This window comes from Panthera tigris, chromosome C1, assembly GCF_018350195.1.
Source record: "Panthera tigris isolate Pti1 chromosome C1, P.tigris_Pti1_mat1.1, whole genome shotgun sequence".
Lineage (NCBI taxonomy): Eukaryota > Metazoa > Chordata > Mammalia > Carnivora > Felidae > Panthera > Panthera tigris.
The window spans coordinates 187,144,844-187,162,836 of NC_056667.1; the positions used below are offsets into that span (position 1 = coordinate 187,144,844).

The following is a 17,993-nucleotide window of genomic DNA, read 5'->3' on the forward strand; positions in this document are numbered from 1 at the left end:
TTTTGCCTTTCCCCCACCCCCATCAACCCTCAGCTTGTTCTCAGTATTTAAGAGTCCCTTATGGTTTGCCTCCCTCTCTGTAACTTTTTTTTTCCCCCTTCTTCTTCCCCATGGACTTTTGTTAAGTTTCTCAGGATCCACATATGAGTGAAAATATATGGTATCTTTCACTGACTGACTTATTTCACTCCGCATAATACTTTCCAGTTCTATCTGCGTTGCTGCAAATGGCCAGATTTCATTCTTTCTCATTGCCAAGTAGTATTCCATTGTATGTATAACCCACATCTTCTTTATCCATTTGTCAGTTGCTGGACATTTAGGCTTTTTCTATAATTTGGCTATTGTTGAAAGTGCTGCTATAAACATTGGGGTACAAGTGACCCTGTGCATCATTACTCCTGTATCCCTTGGTAAATTCCTAGCAGTGCTATTGCTGGGTCATAGGGTAGATCTATTTTTAATTTTTGAGGAACCTCCACACTGTTTTCCAGAGTGGCTGCACCAGTTTGCATTCCCACCAATAGTACAAGAGGGTTCCCGTTTCTCCACAAACTCTCCAGCATTATAGTAAGAGAACATTTTTAAAAAGTTTTTGTTTGAGGAGAGAGAGAGAGAGTGCAGGGGCGGGGTGCAGAGAGAGAAAGAGAGAGAGAATCCTAAGAGAGAGAATCCTAAGCAGGCTTCACACTGTCAGCATGGAGTCAAGACTTGGAGTTTCAACCCACAAACAGTGAGATCATAACCTGAACCGAAATCAAGAATCCAACACTTAACTGACTGAGCCACCCAGTTGCCCGATAAGGTATAATTTTAAATTAGGGTTTAGGATGATTGAATTATTATATATCCTGGTTGTTATGGTGGTTACATGTGTTAAAATCCATAGAACTACACACCAAAAAAGGAAAAAGTTCAATTTAATGCATGTTAATTTAAAAATAACATTTTCAGGGACCTCTGGGTGGCTCAGTCGGTTAAGCATCCTCCTTCGTCTCAGTTCATGATCTCACAGTTCGTGGGTTCAAGCCCCACATCAGGCTCTGTGCTGACAGCTCAGCTCTCTCTCTCAAAATTAAAAAAATTAAAGTTAAAATTTAAAAGTTTAAAAAAATTTAAAGAAAAATGTGTGTGTTCTTAAGATTCTATGCAGTTTATTTTAGAAGTTTTTCAATGATAGTCTTAACTAGTTTCATTTTGTCCTTACTCCAATTTTGAGACTTAAAACATCATTTCTTTTAGCTAATAGAGAATCCAGTATTCACTATGATATATTAGGCCAGGGTTTCTGAACCTAAGCATACTGACATCTTTGTTGTGGGGCTGTCCTGTGCATTGTAAGATATTTAACAGTACCCCTGGCTTATATTCTAGTAGCACTTCCCTGTCCATTTTGACAACCAAAAATGTTTTCAGACACTGCCATATGTCCTCAGGGGACAGTAGTGTGTGTGTTTGTGTGTGTGTGTGTGTGTGCGTGTGTGTGTGTGTGTGTGTGTGTGTAGAGACAAAATTGATACCAGTGCTAACCACTGTATTAGGCCTGACTGGCTCAGAATTTTGGGAATATATATTTCTTAATTTTCAAAGCTTGTCAAGCCAGTATTAAGTGGTATGATGTATATTATGGTAAGAGCTATGTTTATATAATCAATATTTATACCAAAACATCTTTTCTAAAATTATCTAATGGTACAGTAGGGCATTCCCAATTCATAAATTTAAGACCTTTATTTGTATTAAATCTTTGTAAAATGAGAATTTTAGAAGTATTTGAAAGGGTGAACAGTACCTGTCACATAGCAACAATCTTATAAAAAGTACATGAGTGTTATTAAGGGTAGGATGAGGGAACTATACAAAGGTAATTTTTGCTCTGTCTTGAATGTATTCTGGTGCCTTGGCAAGTCATTTAAGGAAATGTTTATTTTCTTAATCTATAGAATGGAAATGATTTAACCTAAATTGTATGGGGTAACACCATAGGGGAAATGAGAGATTTAGTTAAGACAAACATTCCATAAAAATATTAAGTGTTTTAAACAGATATTTAAATTTTTTCAGCTATTAAATAATAAAAGAAAATGGAATTGAATATATCAGCATGGAACAGTCTAATGATTCATTAAGAGTCAACCATAATGATTCTGAAGAATCAAACACAGATTCTCAGGTATTTGAGGTAGGAATTCAACGGGGAACTTTTTTCCATTACATTTAACAACTTTTTAATGGGTAAGAAATAGTGTCATGTTTAATATATTCACGACTGTTAACATTTATCCACAATGCTATCATATATTTGATTTAATAATATAGAGCTTTACTCAAAGTAATATATTCATAAAGATCTATATATAAAGAAAAATATGTTGAATTACATATCAAGTTGTATTCCCATGTACAACTTTATTTCAGTAAGATTGAAGTAAAACATAAAAATCAACAATTTCACTTAAAAACTGCTTTCTATGTTAGTCTGTGTGAATTGACAACTCTTACAAAAAATAAAGAGGATAATTAACTGAAAATGAATCTTTCCATTTTTATTATAACATGCTATTTTACTTTAAGTTTCAGTATAGTTAACATACAGTGTTATATTAGTTTCAGGTGATTCATATAGTGATTCAAGAATTTCCATACATCACCCAGTGCTCATCACGACCAGTGCACTCCTTAATCCCCATCTCCTATTTAACCCATCCACCCACACTCCTCCCCTCTGATAACCATCAGTTCTCTATTTACTAAGAGCCTGTTTCTTGGTTTCTCTCTCTGTCTCCCCTCTTCCCCTCTCCCTCTCCCTTTCTTCCTTTGCTCATTTGTTTCTTAAATTCCACATATGTGTGAAATCATGTGGTATTTGTCTTTCTCTGACTTATTTCTCTTAGCATTATCCTCTCTAGCTCTACCTATGTTGTTGCAAATGGCAAGATTTCATTCTCTTTATGGCTGGATAGTATTCCATTGTGGATATATAGCATATCTTCTTTATCCATTCATCAATTGATGGACATTTGAACTGTTTCCATAGTTTGGCTATTATAAATAATGCTGCTATAAACATAGAGGTGCATATATCCCTTTGAATTAGTGGTTTTGTATTTTTGGAGTAAGTACCCAGTAGTGTGATTACTGGATCATAGGGTAGTTCTATTTTTAACTTTTTGAGGAACCTCCATACTATTGTCCACAGTGCCTGATAAACATTCTATTTTATTTATTTTTTTATTGTGACATTAGGGGCAACTGGCTGGCTCAGTGGGTAGAGCATGTGACTCTTGATATCAGGGTTGTGAGTTCAAGCCCTGCATTGGGTGTAGAGATTACTTAAAAATAAAATCTTTAGAAAAAAAATTTTTTTTTAATTGCGACATTATGTTTTACAAACACCCAAGTGCTTTTTTTCTCTTTGCAAAAGCATCTAACCTGTATGGACTCCAGGGATCCTTCCTTTGGACAAAATGGTTCTCCTAGAATTTTACCCATCACCTCTCATGAAGTAGATAATTCACTCACATCACAGAATATACCAGGGACCCTGACTCAGACACAGACTCTTTCTACAGAACAATTCCATCTAGTGGACCAAAATGGGCAGCCTATTCAATATGAACTTCAGTCATTGGGGGATTCTAATGCACAAATGGTGAGTATATTTTATAAATAATAAGTTTTACCCTATTTAGCAAATGTATTAACCTTACTAATTTCTTGAAACTTGACTTACATTGCTTTGAAAATACTATTTCTGTGACATTCGTTTTTAAGTTATGTGAAGATTTTAAAAGATTTCCTTTTAGAACTACTAACAGTACATTAAACCAATACTTCCCACCCACTATGTCTAGGCATGCTGTGACTTTGAGATTAGTTGGAAATGTGTCATAACCTGTAACTAGTGCCAGAGTTTACATGTAACTTACATTTATTTTTGTATATACATTTGAATTCAAGGTTATTGCTTTATCCACATCTCAGTCACTAACTTGCATGCCATGTGCCACTGTGCTTTCTTGAAGCAAAAGAAAGCTATGGAAGTACCAATGATATACTGGCAATCAGACATACCTTGGTAATGGGCAGATATGTGTGTGTCATGTGAATAACAATGTATAAAGATGAAATTCCTGCTTTAATCTATTAGCTAAAGTATTTATGATTAAGTTTATAGTTTGAGTAGAAGAAATAAAAGATGGTTTTGATTGAAATGAGAGAATTACTGAGCAAAACTTCTCAGTTGCTCTCTGATTAATAAGAATATCCTTATATTAGTAATAATGTGAAGAATAATGAATTTCTTGTTTACCTGTATTTTTAAAATTTTCTACAACGGGTATAAATTTCATAATAAAAACTATTTTAAAAATTATAGCTTCAGTTATAAATTATACCACAGGTGAGCAACCATTTTACCTAAAATTAATCCCTGTTTTGATTCTAGTCTGGAGAATTCTAGAGTTATTCTATTTCTATTGTATGAAGGGCTATCATTTTATACATGGTAGTTGTCTTAAACACATTAAAGTCACTTATTTGAGTCTAAAAAGTGTTAGAGTTCCCATTCTCTTTGTAATTGTATTAAACGTTCTGTACAAAATGATCTTAAAGATGATTTTACATTGTTTGGGGTAGGAGATGATAGGGGTAGGAGAGAGTTACCTGAAGCTATGAAATAGGAAACCCATAGCATGAAGCATGGAAATAAATGTAAGACACATAGAGTATAAGGAACCAAAGATTAGAAAGTGGTGATGTTTTGGGAAACTTAGTGGAGCTTTTGGGGGCTTTGTTTTAAATAGATTTTAGTTTTTAGAGCAGTTTTAGGTTCAAAGAAAAACTGAGCAGAAGGTACAGTGATTTCTCATAAAGCCCCTGCCCCTACACACACATAGTCTTACCCATTTTCAACATCCCCCACCAAGTGGAGCTTTTTTAAAGAAATGACTTTTTTTATATGATTTTTTTTAATGTAGAAGTTAATCAAGGAACTAGTAAAGCTTCTGTAGTGGGTGAATCTGTAACACATGAGGAGGCTTTAAAGTGAAGCAGGAAAAAAAAAATGAAGTAGGGATGGTATTTTGGATTTATTAGGAATATTGTATAGTACACAAAGAACCCAGTAAATATGACTACTTATTAGCCAAGGTTTTCTGATAATATTCGTGATCTGCCTCAAATAGAATGTATTGCAACAGATGACTTTTCAAAACGGTTTTGTTTTCATAGCAAAGATTAAAGATAATTGACTTTTTTTTTAAATAGGAAAAGTAATATTGTCACCATTATCAAATTACATGAACTGAAAATAGTTTTTTAGCTACCGGGTAGAATAAGCTAAGAGGAGGAGGAGGAGGCTCTTCTCTACCATGCATAGGAAATATATTTTCAAAATTAAGAAGATATTCCACAGATCATTTTTTTTTAAGCTTATTTATTTTGAGAGAGAGAGCAGGAGCACAGAGGAGGGGCAGAGAAAGAGAGGGAGAGAGAGAATCCCAAGCAGGTTTCATGTGGTTAGCACAGAGCCCAACATGGGGCTCAAACTCATGAACCGTGAGATCATGACCTGAGCTGAGATCAAGAGTCAGACGCTTAACCAACTGAACCACCCAGGTGCCCCCCACGATTGTTTCAATTATGATATTTTCATATGATTAAATAAATTATAAGTATATGTGTTTTGTTAGGATTTAGTAATAACCACAGCACTATTCTTTTCTAAGAATAAATGAAGTATTTTTCACAAATATTTAATCTCATTTAAGGAGGAAAGTCTTTATTTTTAAAATAACATATACCTTATTTTACTTTATTTTGTTTTTTAAAGTTTATTTATTTTGAGAAGGACAGAGGAAGCAAGCAGGGGAGTGGCAGAGAGAGTGGGAGAGAGGGAGAATCCCAAGCAGGCTCTGCACTGTCAGCACAGAGCCCCGTGTGGGGCTTGAATCCATGAAACTGTGAGATCAGGACCTGAGCTGAACTCAAAAGTTGGACACTTCACCAACTGAGCCACCCAGGCTCCCCTAAGGAGAAAATAATTTAAAACCATGTTATTACTGTTGCCTTTTAAAGTCCAGCAGTGTTTTTGTATTATTTTTGCATTTTTTTAAGTTGAATAACATGATCAGATAATGGGAAGCAGTAGTTGTTTGAATTTGGGTTTGAATTTCAACTCATCACTATGTAACTTTGTGTTATTTTGCATGAGTTGTGTAACCTCTTGTGACAATTTCCTCAAGTATAAAATGTATATACTTCATATACATGTAATAAGGATTAAATCTGGTAAGGCATGTAAAGTCCTGCCATTTTGTATGCTCTCAACAAATGTAAAGCAATTATCATCATCAGACTTTACAATTGCTTTTTCATAATGAATTGGTAAAAGGTATGGCAAGATATTTTTCTCTCAAGAAACGATAAACATTAGGAGAGGGAATCAACTACTACTCTTAATTTCTGGGAAATGTTTATGACTATATTTAAAGCATTCTACCTTGTTGAAGTTTTTTTTTCCAATTTAATTTTTTCTCAAATTAAAATTTTTTCAATTGACCCTCTTGAAATTAGGACTACAGTCTCTCTCAGACATCAGCAATGTTTTCATGTTTTATATAGCAAAAAGGCAGTCTCGGAAAGTGGGTTGTAATGATTATGAAGAGTTACTTGTATTAGGGAGAACTGAGGCTAGTGGACTTTGGGTAAAAGAATAACACTATGTCAATAGAAGAGTGGTGTGTTAGGTAATAGAGTTTACGCGGTGTCCCAAAAGTCTGGAAATATAGGATAAACTTATTTTCAAATAATGTATTAGTTTTATGTTCAGATGATAGGCGTAAAGTGTTTTTCTTCTGCTTCAAACACCCTTTTCATTGACCTCTAAATTTGAGACAATGGATTCAATTGTTAAATTGAAGGAAAAAAGTAATAAATCTATGATTTTTCCTATATTTTCAGACTTTTGGGGCATTCTATGGTATTCCTCATGGGCCAAGACAGGATATATATATATAAATTCAGAGATATAAAGATAAATTCTGTTTAATTAGACATCTAACAAGGTACTGTTTTTACATGTGACAAATGATTACCACACAAATAATTCAAACACATAGGGATATAATACAGTAAGTAGAAAAAGAGTAAATATATTAAGTCCAATCAGAGCCTTGTTCATATTACTAAGTAATTAGACCTCATCCAAGTGTAATAATTAAGAGCATAAGTGGTTAAGATCATAGGACATATGGCTAAATTGCCTGTTTTGAAACTTGGCTTTACCACTTATCAGGTGTAAGACTTTGGAAAAAAATTTTTGTGTACCTCAGTGTTTTCATGTATAAAATGAGGGAAATAAATAGTAACCACCATGGAGGTAGGCATGTCTTTAATAATTTATTTAAGTAATAATTCTGTCAAATCATTGCTGGCTTATGCATTTCATTTTTTTTTTAATGCTTCCAAGATGATTGTTCCTAGCCCATCAGAAAATGGACAGGTGCTGCATGTAATTCCATCTACCCAGACAGGAATGGCACAAGTAATTATTCCTCAGGGGCAGCTTGTGGATGTAAATAGCCCTCAGGGTAAGTAATGTTGGGATATAGGGGATTTTAGAATGTTTTAAAAAATGTATATTCCAGAAAATCACCTCATGAAAGTCAGTGCTAATTGGTCTCTTTGGGTAAGATTTTGAACTGAATAATTAGAAAAAGTTTCTTAGCCCAAATAAATTTCAAGTTCATTTTTCAACCCCTGTCTAGGTTAGCTGTCTATTTCATTTTGGAATTCTATGAAGCTGGTTGACTCTTGCTTCCTTCCAAATGACCAGTGAGCATAATAAATTCTTCTTAATTATAATAACAGTAATAATAACAGCAACAATAACAAGAATATAATGTTAATAGCTACTGGAGAAATTTTAATTTTGTATTTTTATCGATACTTTTGTTAGCCATGTGACTCATTACTCTTTTGTTTAACTATTCTTTTCATCCTCTTTGCTGTTTCCCTCTTTGTTCCTTCAGATTCAGAAAGGAGAATCATGCTCCCCATTTTTTTTAATTCTTTACCTATTTGGTAATATCCCTGTTAGTTCTTGTCTTTTGCTTCCCTTCCTTTTCTCTTTTCTAACACCATAGCTACACTGTTTCGTTGTTCATTCATAGCTAATGATTTAGAGTAGATATTTTTACCTTAGTGTTATGATTCTTTGTCTTTGTTAACAGTTAAAACTTAGAGAAAAGAAAGTTTGCAGAAAAAAAATAAACATGGTTTAGAAATGAGTTTTATATTTTCCCATTACATTATGAAACAATTAACATAACAGTTCTACCACTTTTATATCCTAGCTGTTCAATTTAAGCTTCAAAAACTTAATTATAAAATTTCAGTAGTCAGTATTATAATTTGAAACTAAACAAGTTTATTAGAGAAATTTTCAATAAAGCGTTATAAGTTTTGTTATCTTTATCTTTAGAGCACATCTTGCCTTTCCTATTTCAAATGTATGAGTTCTAATTAGTTACCTTGTCATTGTCTTCTTCAAGATATTGATGTTGCTTTGTTCTTTTTATTGCTGTTAAGATGTCTCTGAAGAGAAACCCGGTGACAGAAACTTACCAACCATAAGAGTGGATGTTCTAGCAGACAATACCAGTAATTATACTCTTCATCCACAAGCATCCCTCACATTGCCCAAAAAGACCGTGGCCAGGTGAGTCAGTGGGAGAGAGAAGTTCATCTTTTGAATTCATCATGGAGATCTTTTTTGAAATTACCACTTCTAAAGCTGGCTGGCTATAGAAAAGATCAGAAATTCAGGAAATAGAATAAACATTAACCTAATTATCAAATATCTTTAATTATTTTAATGGCATCTTGGCAACAAGGAGGCTATCCTAGAAGCTATAGTGTCTGAAGTATTACCTTTCCTCAGTGACACTTGCCCGTTATCTTTTGAAGCAATCTGAAAATATCTGACACTCATAGGGTTTTTAGAATTAAAAAAAAAAAGAAAGAAATATCCATTCTAGTTCCTAAAATCATCTCTTATGCATTTAATTCCTCTGTGGTAAAGTGTTTAAATGTTTCTTATTAATATCTATTTCAGCTTTTATTTTTGCCTTAACATTGTTTATAATAATTTAGGGAAATATAGACATAGGTTTTGTATTATTTATATTCTTTTAACTGTTTATGAAAATATTAAAAATTAACACAATGTTTATGACATTTAGTCTTAGAACTTGACATAATATCATGTTAACTCTTAAAAAATCAGGTGAAGATGTTTTATTCATTTTTTTGTAAATGAAAAAAAAATTATATAATGAGAAGACAGCAAAGTAAGCATTGAGGGAGGTATATAAACCACTTAAATTTATTGGGACTACAGATATTTGGAAGAAGAAACTTAGGCCTTTGCTTTAGCAGCTAATAAGATGGTAATGTTTAAAGAAAATTAATACATCCATCACTCTATCATTATTATTACAATTTTTTAAAGATTTTATTTATGTATATATGTATGTATGTAAGCAAGCAAGCTCTACACCCAATGTACGGCTCGAACTCATGACCCTGAGATCAAGAGTCACATGCACTACCAACTGAGCCAGCCAGGTGCTCCTATTATTACAGTTTCTTTTCTTTTCTTTCCTTTTCTTTTATCTTTAAGATTATTTATTTTGAGAGAGCATGCATGAGCAGGGGAGGGGTAGAGAGAGAATCCCAAGCGGATTCATCTGTGGAGCCAGATGCAGAGCTTGAACCCATGAGCTGAAATATCATGAACTGAGCAGAAATCAGGAGTCCAACACCCAACCGACTGAGTCACCCAGGCACCCCTACAGTTTCTTATTGATGACCTCAATATATTGTCTTTAACACTGGCTAAGGGGATAAAGCAGTTGAATGTCATGTGTGTTTGTGTGAATGCAACTTACAATATGTGTTTATATATGTGCATATTCCTCCCTTTTCCCAGAATGCTTGAAGAGCCCTTTCTGGCTCCTCTCCAGCCACTTTCTTCTAACACACCTATGTGGGCTTGCCGTCTTAGGAGCTGTGAGGTGAGTTAAAGATAATCCTTACCTAGATTCTCTAAATTGATTGTAATGCATCCCCAAATGTCCACTTTTGAGTCCAACTAATGGAGACTATCTGTTCTGTAATTTTTGTTCATGTGTATGCTAACTCTGATCTCACCTATTCCTTTATTCCTTAGAGATTTTAAGCTCTGTTGAAACAGAGATCATACAGATCCCTTCATGCTTCACTATCATGTCTTCTCTTGCAACTCTTTTCCTTTGTCTCATAAACTTCACTATCATGTTTCTCTACTTTTTATCTTTTGACCATTCCTTCTCTTTCTTCGCTTGCATTTATTTCTTTTCATGTTCTCAATGGAAATTCTTTAAGTTAAACTGTTTGACCTTATTTATCTACACTTTATCCTTTGAACTGCTGATCAACTTTACTAACTTCCGACTCTCACTTCTATAAAAATGATTTCCAAATATATATCACTGGTCCTTTAATTGTTGCCTTGCTCTTGTCTCAGATCTCCAGCTACTTTCTTGTAGCTTTACTTGAGTTTCACTTCGAATTCACCATATACTAAACTTAAATTACCGTATCACAACTAGCTGTACTTCCTAAATCCCTTGTCCCTGTAATGACAAATACCATTTCCTTAGACATTCCAGCACAGTATTTTAGACTAATTTCTTTCTTTCCCATATTCAAGTAATCACTTGAGTCTCACAGTTTTTCCTTTAAAACCTCTCTCTTCTTTTTGTGAGGCAGTTGGGGCTGCCTCTTCCACAGATCTTTATTTCAAACTCAATTACAGTAACAGCCTTCCCTCTAAGCTCGTTGACTCTTCCATTTCTGGTCCCCACTGTCTAGTTTTCTAAAACTACCTGGCTTTAAATATTGCTTTCATTATTTTTTCTCACTGCCCAACAGGTTCAGTGTTATTTTTTCCATATCATTTACCACTATACATAACTTTTAAGGTTTTTCATTATCTGGTATTACTTTATCTTGTCCTATTTTATTTACTACTTTTCCTCTACCTCATGTTTTATTCTTGTTAGCCTACTCTTCCTACTTTGTACAGACACTTCAGAATCTTTCTTTAACTCTGCCTTCACTTGTCTTTATTTCCATTTCCTAATATGTTTTCTTTTCTTCTGTTTACCTTTGTAACCATTCTTCAAATCCCAGTGCAAGTTCTATATATCTTTTCTTTAAATAATCTAATGATTATTTTAGCTTTTATATATCTCTTTAAATTCTTTGGTATTTATCATTACCATTATTTTTTTTAAAATCTTTTTTTAAAGTTTATTTGTTTATTTTGAGAGAGAGAGAGAGGGCACAAACAGGGGAGGGCAGAGAGAGAGAGGGAGAGAGAGAACCCCAAGCAGGCTCTGCATAATCAGCATAGAGCCCAGTGTGGGGCTTGATCTCACAAACCATGAGATCTTGACCTGAGCTGAAATCAGGATTGGATGCTCAACCAACTAACTGAGCCAACCAGGCATCCCAAGAAAATTACTTTTTTGTTGTTGTTAACTTTTTTTAATGTTTATTTTATTTTTGAGAGAAAAAGACAGAGTGTGAGTGGGGGAGGGGCAGAAAGAGAGAAGGAGACACAGAAATCTGAAGCAGGCTCCAGACTCCAAGCTGTCAGCACAGAACCCAATGTGAGGATCGAACTCATGAACCTCAAGATCATGACCTGACCCGAAGCCTACCGCTTAACCATCCAGGTGCCCCATCCCAACGAAAAAATTTTTTTTTAATTTTCTAATGCTTATTTATTTTGACAGAGAGAGAGTGAACAGGGGAGGGGCAGAGAGAGAGGGAGACACAGAATCCGAAGTAGGTTCCAGGCTCTGAGCTGTCAGCACAGAGCCTGACTTGGGGCTCAAACTGACAAGCTGTGAGATCATGACCTGAGCCGAAGTCGGACACTTAACTGATTGAGCCACCCAGGCACTCCCAGAAAAAAATCCTAATAGTCAAGTATAACGATGTGATCTATTGCAATGATTAGGACATGTTTACTATTGTTGATTTTCTAAGTCATATATATTTAGGTGTATATGTATAGATGGATAGATTTTTTTTTCCCTCACACTTTTGTTACTCATACTTTTTCACTGGTTTCCAAAAGTAACTATTATTGTTTTTGATGACAGTTTTTATTTTTTATTAAAAAAATTTTTTTTAACGTTTATTTATTTTTGAGACAGAGAGACAGAGCATGAACGGGGGAGAGTCAGAGAGAGAGGGAGACACAGAATCTGAAACAGGCTCCAGGCTTTGAGCGGTCAGCACAGAGCCTGATGCGGGGCTTGAACTCACAACCATGAGATCATGACCTGAGCTGAAGTCGGACACTTAACCGACTGAGCCACCCAGGCACCCCTGATGACAGTTTTTAAAATCATTATTATAAGCTTAACAGAATGCTACAAAAATTAAAGCATTAGCAATTATGTGGCCAAATCACCTTGTTTTACAACCACGATACATTGTGTGTGGCCTCTCTAATGTCATACATCTTGTAAGAAACTGGTTAAAACTGCCCAACAGAATGTTTTTCTGTGGGCATTTATTAGATTTCACCAAAATGTAGTAGTTGGATGAATTTCAAAACTGTATTAAATTTTATCTCCTGATAGAGGCCTGGTTATATTCTACTAATTCTGAATTTTCCCTTTTTTTTTTTTTTTTTTTGGCAATATTATGAACTCTATTCATTTTATTTGTTTAAAAAATGGCATAGCTGGACTTCAAGTTGCTACTTTTATTGGTAGTCAGTATTTTGGTGAAGATATATCTAGGCTAGAAAAAAATTTATAAGTCTACACATTTTATTATTTTTAGGGGAAATTGGAGATAATGTATTGCTGGCCTCAGATTATCTCTTCTTATTATGGCCCAAAGTACATCCACAGCAGTATTGTGATAATTTCGTCTTGTTAAATGTATTCCTGTAGGGTGAAATAGTTAGTCTAATACAGTAACAAGATTCCTAGTCCCATATCTCTGCTCTTATTCCCTCCATTTTTTTTGTCACATTAAAACACAATTGAAGTATTTTTATTTTATGTACAATGAGTTGGCATTAAGGTAGGTTATCTTGGATATCTGCAGTTAAAGTAGGTATGTTGGATGACCCATTCAAGGAAGTTCACGTAGTCCAGCTTAATGAAGCCTGTATCCTTCACGTACTGACAGAAACACTGGCGGCACATGTTGAGGCTGTATTCACACATCAGACCATGCTGGTTTGAGCAGATACAGCAAGAACAAGAACCCTGGCCAGATTTCCTCAGTGGCTCCAGCAGAGCTGCTTGTGAACCAATTTGCACTCTCAGATGCAATGAGGCAAAATGTTGCTCTTATTCCCTTTAATGAGGAAATATTCATGGAGCCAATTTCATGGAATATATGCATTTTATGTAAGAGATCACAGTTAACAGATTTTCTCTACTGGTGTAGAAAAAACTTCTACTTCTGTTGAGGGATACTCCCATGGTTGTGAGTGGATAGTATCAATTTATTTACACGATTTACTTATACCTTCCTTGTTTTAGGAAGAATAAAGACAGCCTACAAAAATACATAAAATATATTAGCAAGGTAGAAATTAAAAGAATAAAAAACAAGAATGTAACGATAAAATGGAAGTAAGAAATGTATATCTTAATGAACTGTACATACACACATACACACACGCATACATATGCGCGCACACACACACACACACACACACACACACACACCCTTGTCTATAAGCATCTACATTTCAGAATGGGAAAACCCAGTTAGTTACTAAATTCTGTGTCCATTAGGTAAAAGTAATTAAGTTGATTTCCATAAAATAAAACCATTAACTATTTTTGGTTCTAGGTTCAGACAGGATTTTCTTTCAGAGAAGGATCTTCATAAAAAGAATCTTGATATAATGAGCAAATTCTTTGATATCATTTCAATATGGGAGATACATCACAATTTTCATAGATTTTCAAAAATATTTGTGTCATGTCAAGATTAATTTCAATAAAAGAAGCTCCACAGGGAGCCAGTACTTCATGGCTAGTTTGTGTTGATCTGGTTGGATCTAAGGGTAAAATTTAAATATATGGAAGAATGGATACATAATGTATTCTTCAAGCTGTCCTCCCTAACTGTTATTTCTCTCAAACAAGATTTTGATACTGATGGTATGACCATGAGTTTGAAATAATATTCTCTAACAAATACTTGGAGAATATTTACTTGAAATCAGATCAGATACACTGGTTGTAATACACCATTGATCTGACAGGAGAATGACATTCTGTTTTAAAAACTGATGAGTCTTGGGGCGCCTGGGTGGCTCAGTCGGTTGAGCGTCCGACTTCAGCTCAGGTCACGATCTCACGATTCATGAGTTCGAGCCCTGCGTCAGGCTCTGGGCTGATGGCTCAGAGCCTGGAGCCTGCTTACGATTCTGTGTCTCCCTCTCTCTTTGCCCCTCCCCCATTCATGCTCTGTCTCTCTCTGTCTCAAAAATAAATAAACATTAAAAAAAAATAAAAATAAAAATAAAAACTGATGAGTCTTGGGGCTCCTGGGTAGCGCAGTCGGTTGGGCGTCCGACTTCAGCCAGGTCACGATCTCGCGGTCCGTGAGTTCAAGCCCCGCGTCAGGCTCTGGGCTGATGGCTCGGAGCCTGGAGCCTGTTTCCGATTCTGTGTCTCTCTCTCTCTCTGCCCCTCCCCCGTTCATGCTCTGTCTCTCTCTGTCCCAAAAATAAATAAAAAACGTTGAAAAAAAAAAATTAAAAAAAACAAACTGATGAGTCTTTTATCTTGGAAAATCACTTCATTAAATTTTTGGTACAGTGAAACATTTGCTAATAATTTTGTTATTTAATTTCTATAATATGCAGAAAATTGGAGATTCTTACCGTGGCTACTGTGTAAGTGAGACTGAATTAGAAAGTGTCCTAACATTTCACAAGCAGCAAACTCAGAGTGTTTGGGGGACCCGCCAATCTCCAAGTCCAGCCAAGCCAGCTACACGCTTGATGTGGAAATCTCAATATGTTCCATATGACGGAATCCCATTTGTCAATGCAGGTACTTTTTAAAAGAAATTTTTTTTAAAGGTTCAGAACACCCATGATACACTGTGAAAATGTGGTTTTCCTAAAAGTTTTCTACCAAATTTTTCACTTTGGTGGATGACAGCTGAATGTTAATTGATGAAAATGCATATTAAACTAAAAATAAAACAAATATAACCAATTATTTTTATTATAAAATTGTATTATGTTAGAATAAATAATGCTTTCTTTAGATGTATTGATAAATAGAAAATAAAAACATTAACATAGCAATTTTATTATTTTAAATATGTGTATCTGTTGAATTTTTTTTTTATGAAATTCAGATATTCTCTTCTTTCTCTTGATTTGTCTTGTGGGACAAATATGTGTTCATTTTATGTAACTCTGGACTTACTACATAGAATTTGTATGCATTCTGGAGTTACTAAACAGAATTCTAAGACTAGGATACTCAAACATCAGATGTGTTACATATGGTATTCTCAAATACCAGGCTAGTATGTATTAAAGTGGTAGAGTTTTGGTTGTTTCTTTTAAGATTTTTAAGTCATCTTTACACCCAACATAGGGCTCGAACTTACAACCCCGAGATTAAAAGTCACATGCTCTACCAACTGAGCCAGCCAGGTACCCCTGAAGTGGTAGGGTTTCAAACAATTCCCAGAGATTTATCCTAGGACTAGTCAGACTCCCAAGAACATAAAAATAAGTGATTTATTTCAGGACCAGGGGAATACTGAGTCAGCTGGAGGAGTTGCAGTCTCATCCTGGACCTCTGAGGGTAAAAAAAAGATACTTAGAAGAAGATGAGATAAATGTAACCTCTTCTGCCCAGGTTTCATCACTATCTATAAAAGAAACGCAACATTTCCCCCCTTCCTAGATCTTATCCCCATGTTAACTCTCCACAGGCAACCACCACATAAATTTGGTATGTATCTTTCCAGTCTATATTTGTATACTTTGCCATACATGTTTGTCTTTATAATAATATATTATATTGTTTTGAATACTTTTAAATATTCATAAATAGTAAACTACAGACATTCTTATGTAAATTTTCACTCACACTTATTTTTTTTCCACCCTTATTTCTTGAAATCTGTACATATTGATACTTACAGATCTTAATTTAACTAATATATAACATTCCAGCATATCACCAGTAATATAAAAAATAATGCCACTAATGATCATTTAAGATGTTTCTAAGTTTTCAATATTACAAAGAATGCTGTAGTCGTATCTTGACAGTGTACATTTTCTGTTGAGAAGATGGAAATAAGATAATGGTGTATGCTTTAAAGTGGAGATGCTGAGTTGTAAAGTATGCCCTTCACAAGATTATTTCAAGTTGTTCTCTAAAGTGGCTGTACAGGTCCAAGTCTCCTCTCTAAAATTTTTTGGCCACATGTATTTCAGAATTTTTGGAATGTAGCATGATACTATTACAGAATAGTCCTAGCAAGTATTCTGTAGACACTATCACATAATCAAACACAGTAATACTTTATGGATAGTCACACTAGGAAGGATAAACAAAAGAACATAAATAGCCTTGTAAAATTCAGGTCAGGTTTTGTAGTCAAATGAGTTCCAAAAAATTTGTTTTCTGAACTTTTTCTATTTCAGAATTGTACATGAGGGAATGACGACCTGTACCAATTTTTACTTGTTTCAACAATGTATGAAAATTTCCCTTTCCTTCATTCACTTTATGACTTAGCATTGTGGACTTTAAAAATCTTTATATATTCTGGAAATTTTCTCATATATATACACACACATATATATAGATATATATATGTATAGATAGATATATATAACATATATAACAATATATGAAATCCCATGATTCCATGTAGTCATCATCTAGCTTCAACAACACTTAGCATACGGTCAATCTTGTCTCATTTATATCCCCCTTCTTCATTCCTACCTCCAAGATGATTTTCCAGCAAATTCCAGATATCCCATTGTTTTATGTGTAATTACTAAAGTATATATTATATGCTAAAGTATATATCTCTAAAAGATAAGGACTCTTTATACACATGCATATGTTAAGTGAAGTTACATTATTAACACTTTAAAAGAATTAACTAATTTCTTAGTGTCATAGAATGTCCAAAGTTCACATTTCTTTACTTATCTAAGAATTCTTTTTCCGTAGGTTTGTTCAAATTCACTTCCAGAGTTCACAGATCACATTTGTGTTAATTTATCTCTTAAATTTTTCATCTAAAAATTTATTTTCTCTTTTCCCCCAGGTAGTTTGTCCTGTAGAGTTTGCCATATTCTGAGTTTTGCTGATCCCATCTCTGTGATGTAGTTTAGCATGTTTTTTTTTTTTTAAATCTCCTCTATTTCCAGTGAACTATTAGATCTAGAGGCTTGATTAAATGAGGATTTAATCTCCATTAAAGTATTGTACAAAAATGCTTCATAGGTGTGCTGTGTACTTCTTATTGCTACCTATGTGCAACACCTTTTTGTGATGTTAAGATTGATCAGTGGGTTCAGTTATTTTAGAGTATTGTTAAAATTTTTTTTTGCCAATCCAAAGAGTGTGAGATGGTATTTTACTATTGCTTTAATTTGCATTTCCATATTTAGTAATAAAGTTGAACATCTTTTTATTTGTTCATTTAATATCTTATTTTTTTCTTTTTGAATTACCTATTAATAGTCTGTCCATTATTCTGTTTGGTTCTTTATTTTTATTTTTTAAAAATTTTTTAGGGGGCGCCTGGGTGGCTCAGTCGGTTGAGCGTCCGACTTCGGCTCAGGTCATGATCTCACGGTCCGTGAGTTCAAGCCCCGCGTCGGGCTCTGTGCTGACAGCTCAGAG

General features: G+C 34.4%; 1 protein-coding gene, 1 non-coding gene and 1 pseudogene across 25 annotated transcripts in view; 1 reads left to right on the plus strand and 2 right to left on the minus strand.

The window, feature by feature from the left end:
- CARF (calcium responsive transcription factor) overlaps window positions 1-17,993 on the plus strand; it is a 101,640-nt gene that overhangs the window by 15,636 nt on the left and 68,011 nt on the right. For 20 of the 24 annotated variants that reach the window (XM_042995093.1, XM_042995097.1, XM_042995099.1 and 17 more), the window contains exons 3-8: window positions 2,065-2,182; window positions 3,425-3,652; window positions 7,472-7,592; window positions 8,593-8,722; window positions 9,995-10,079; window positions 14,963-15,152. In XM_042995093.1, coding sequence (XP_042851027.1) covers window positions 2,105-2,182; window positions 3,425-3,652; window positions 7,472-7,592; window positions 8,593-8,722; window positions 9,995-10,079; window positions 14,963-15,152 — 832 coding nt within the window. In that variant the 5' untranslated portion in view covers window positions 2,065-2,104. Of the gene's footprint in view, window positions 1-2,064; window positions 2,183-3,424; window positions 3,653-7,471; window positions 7,593-8,592; window positions 8,723-9,994; window positions 10,080-14,962; window positions 15,153-17,993 lie in introns of those variants that run through there. The other 4 variants (XM_042995100.1, XM_042995115.1, XM_042995116.1 and 1 more) reach the window with 4 other exon arrangements.
- On the minus strand, window positions 12,928-13,562 carry LOC122241276 (annotated as a pseudogene).
- TRNAK-UUU lies at window positions 15,699-15,771 on the minus strand. The gene has a single exon. It is a non-coding gene; the product is annotated as a tRNA-Lys (tRNA).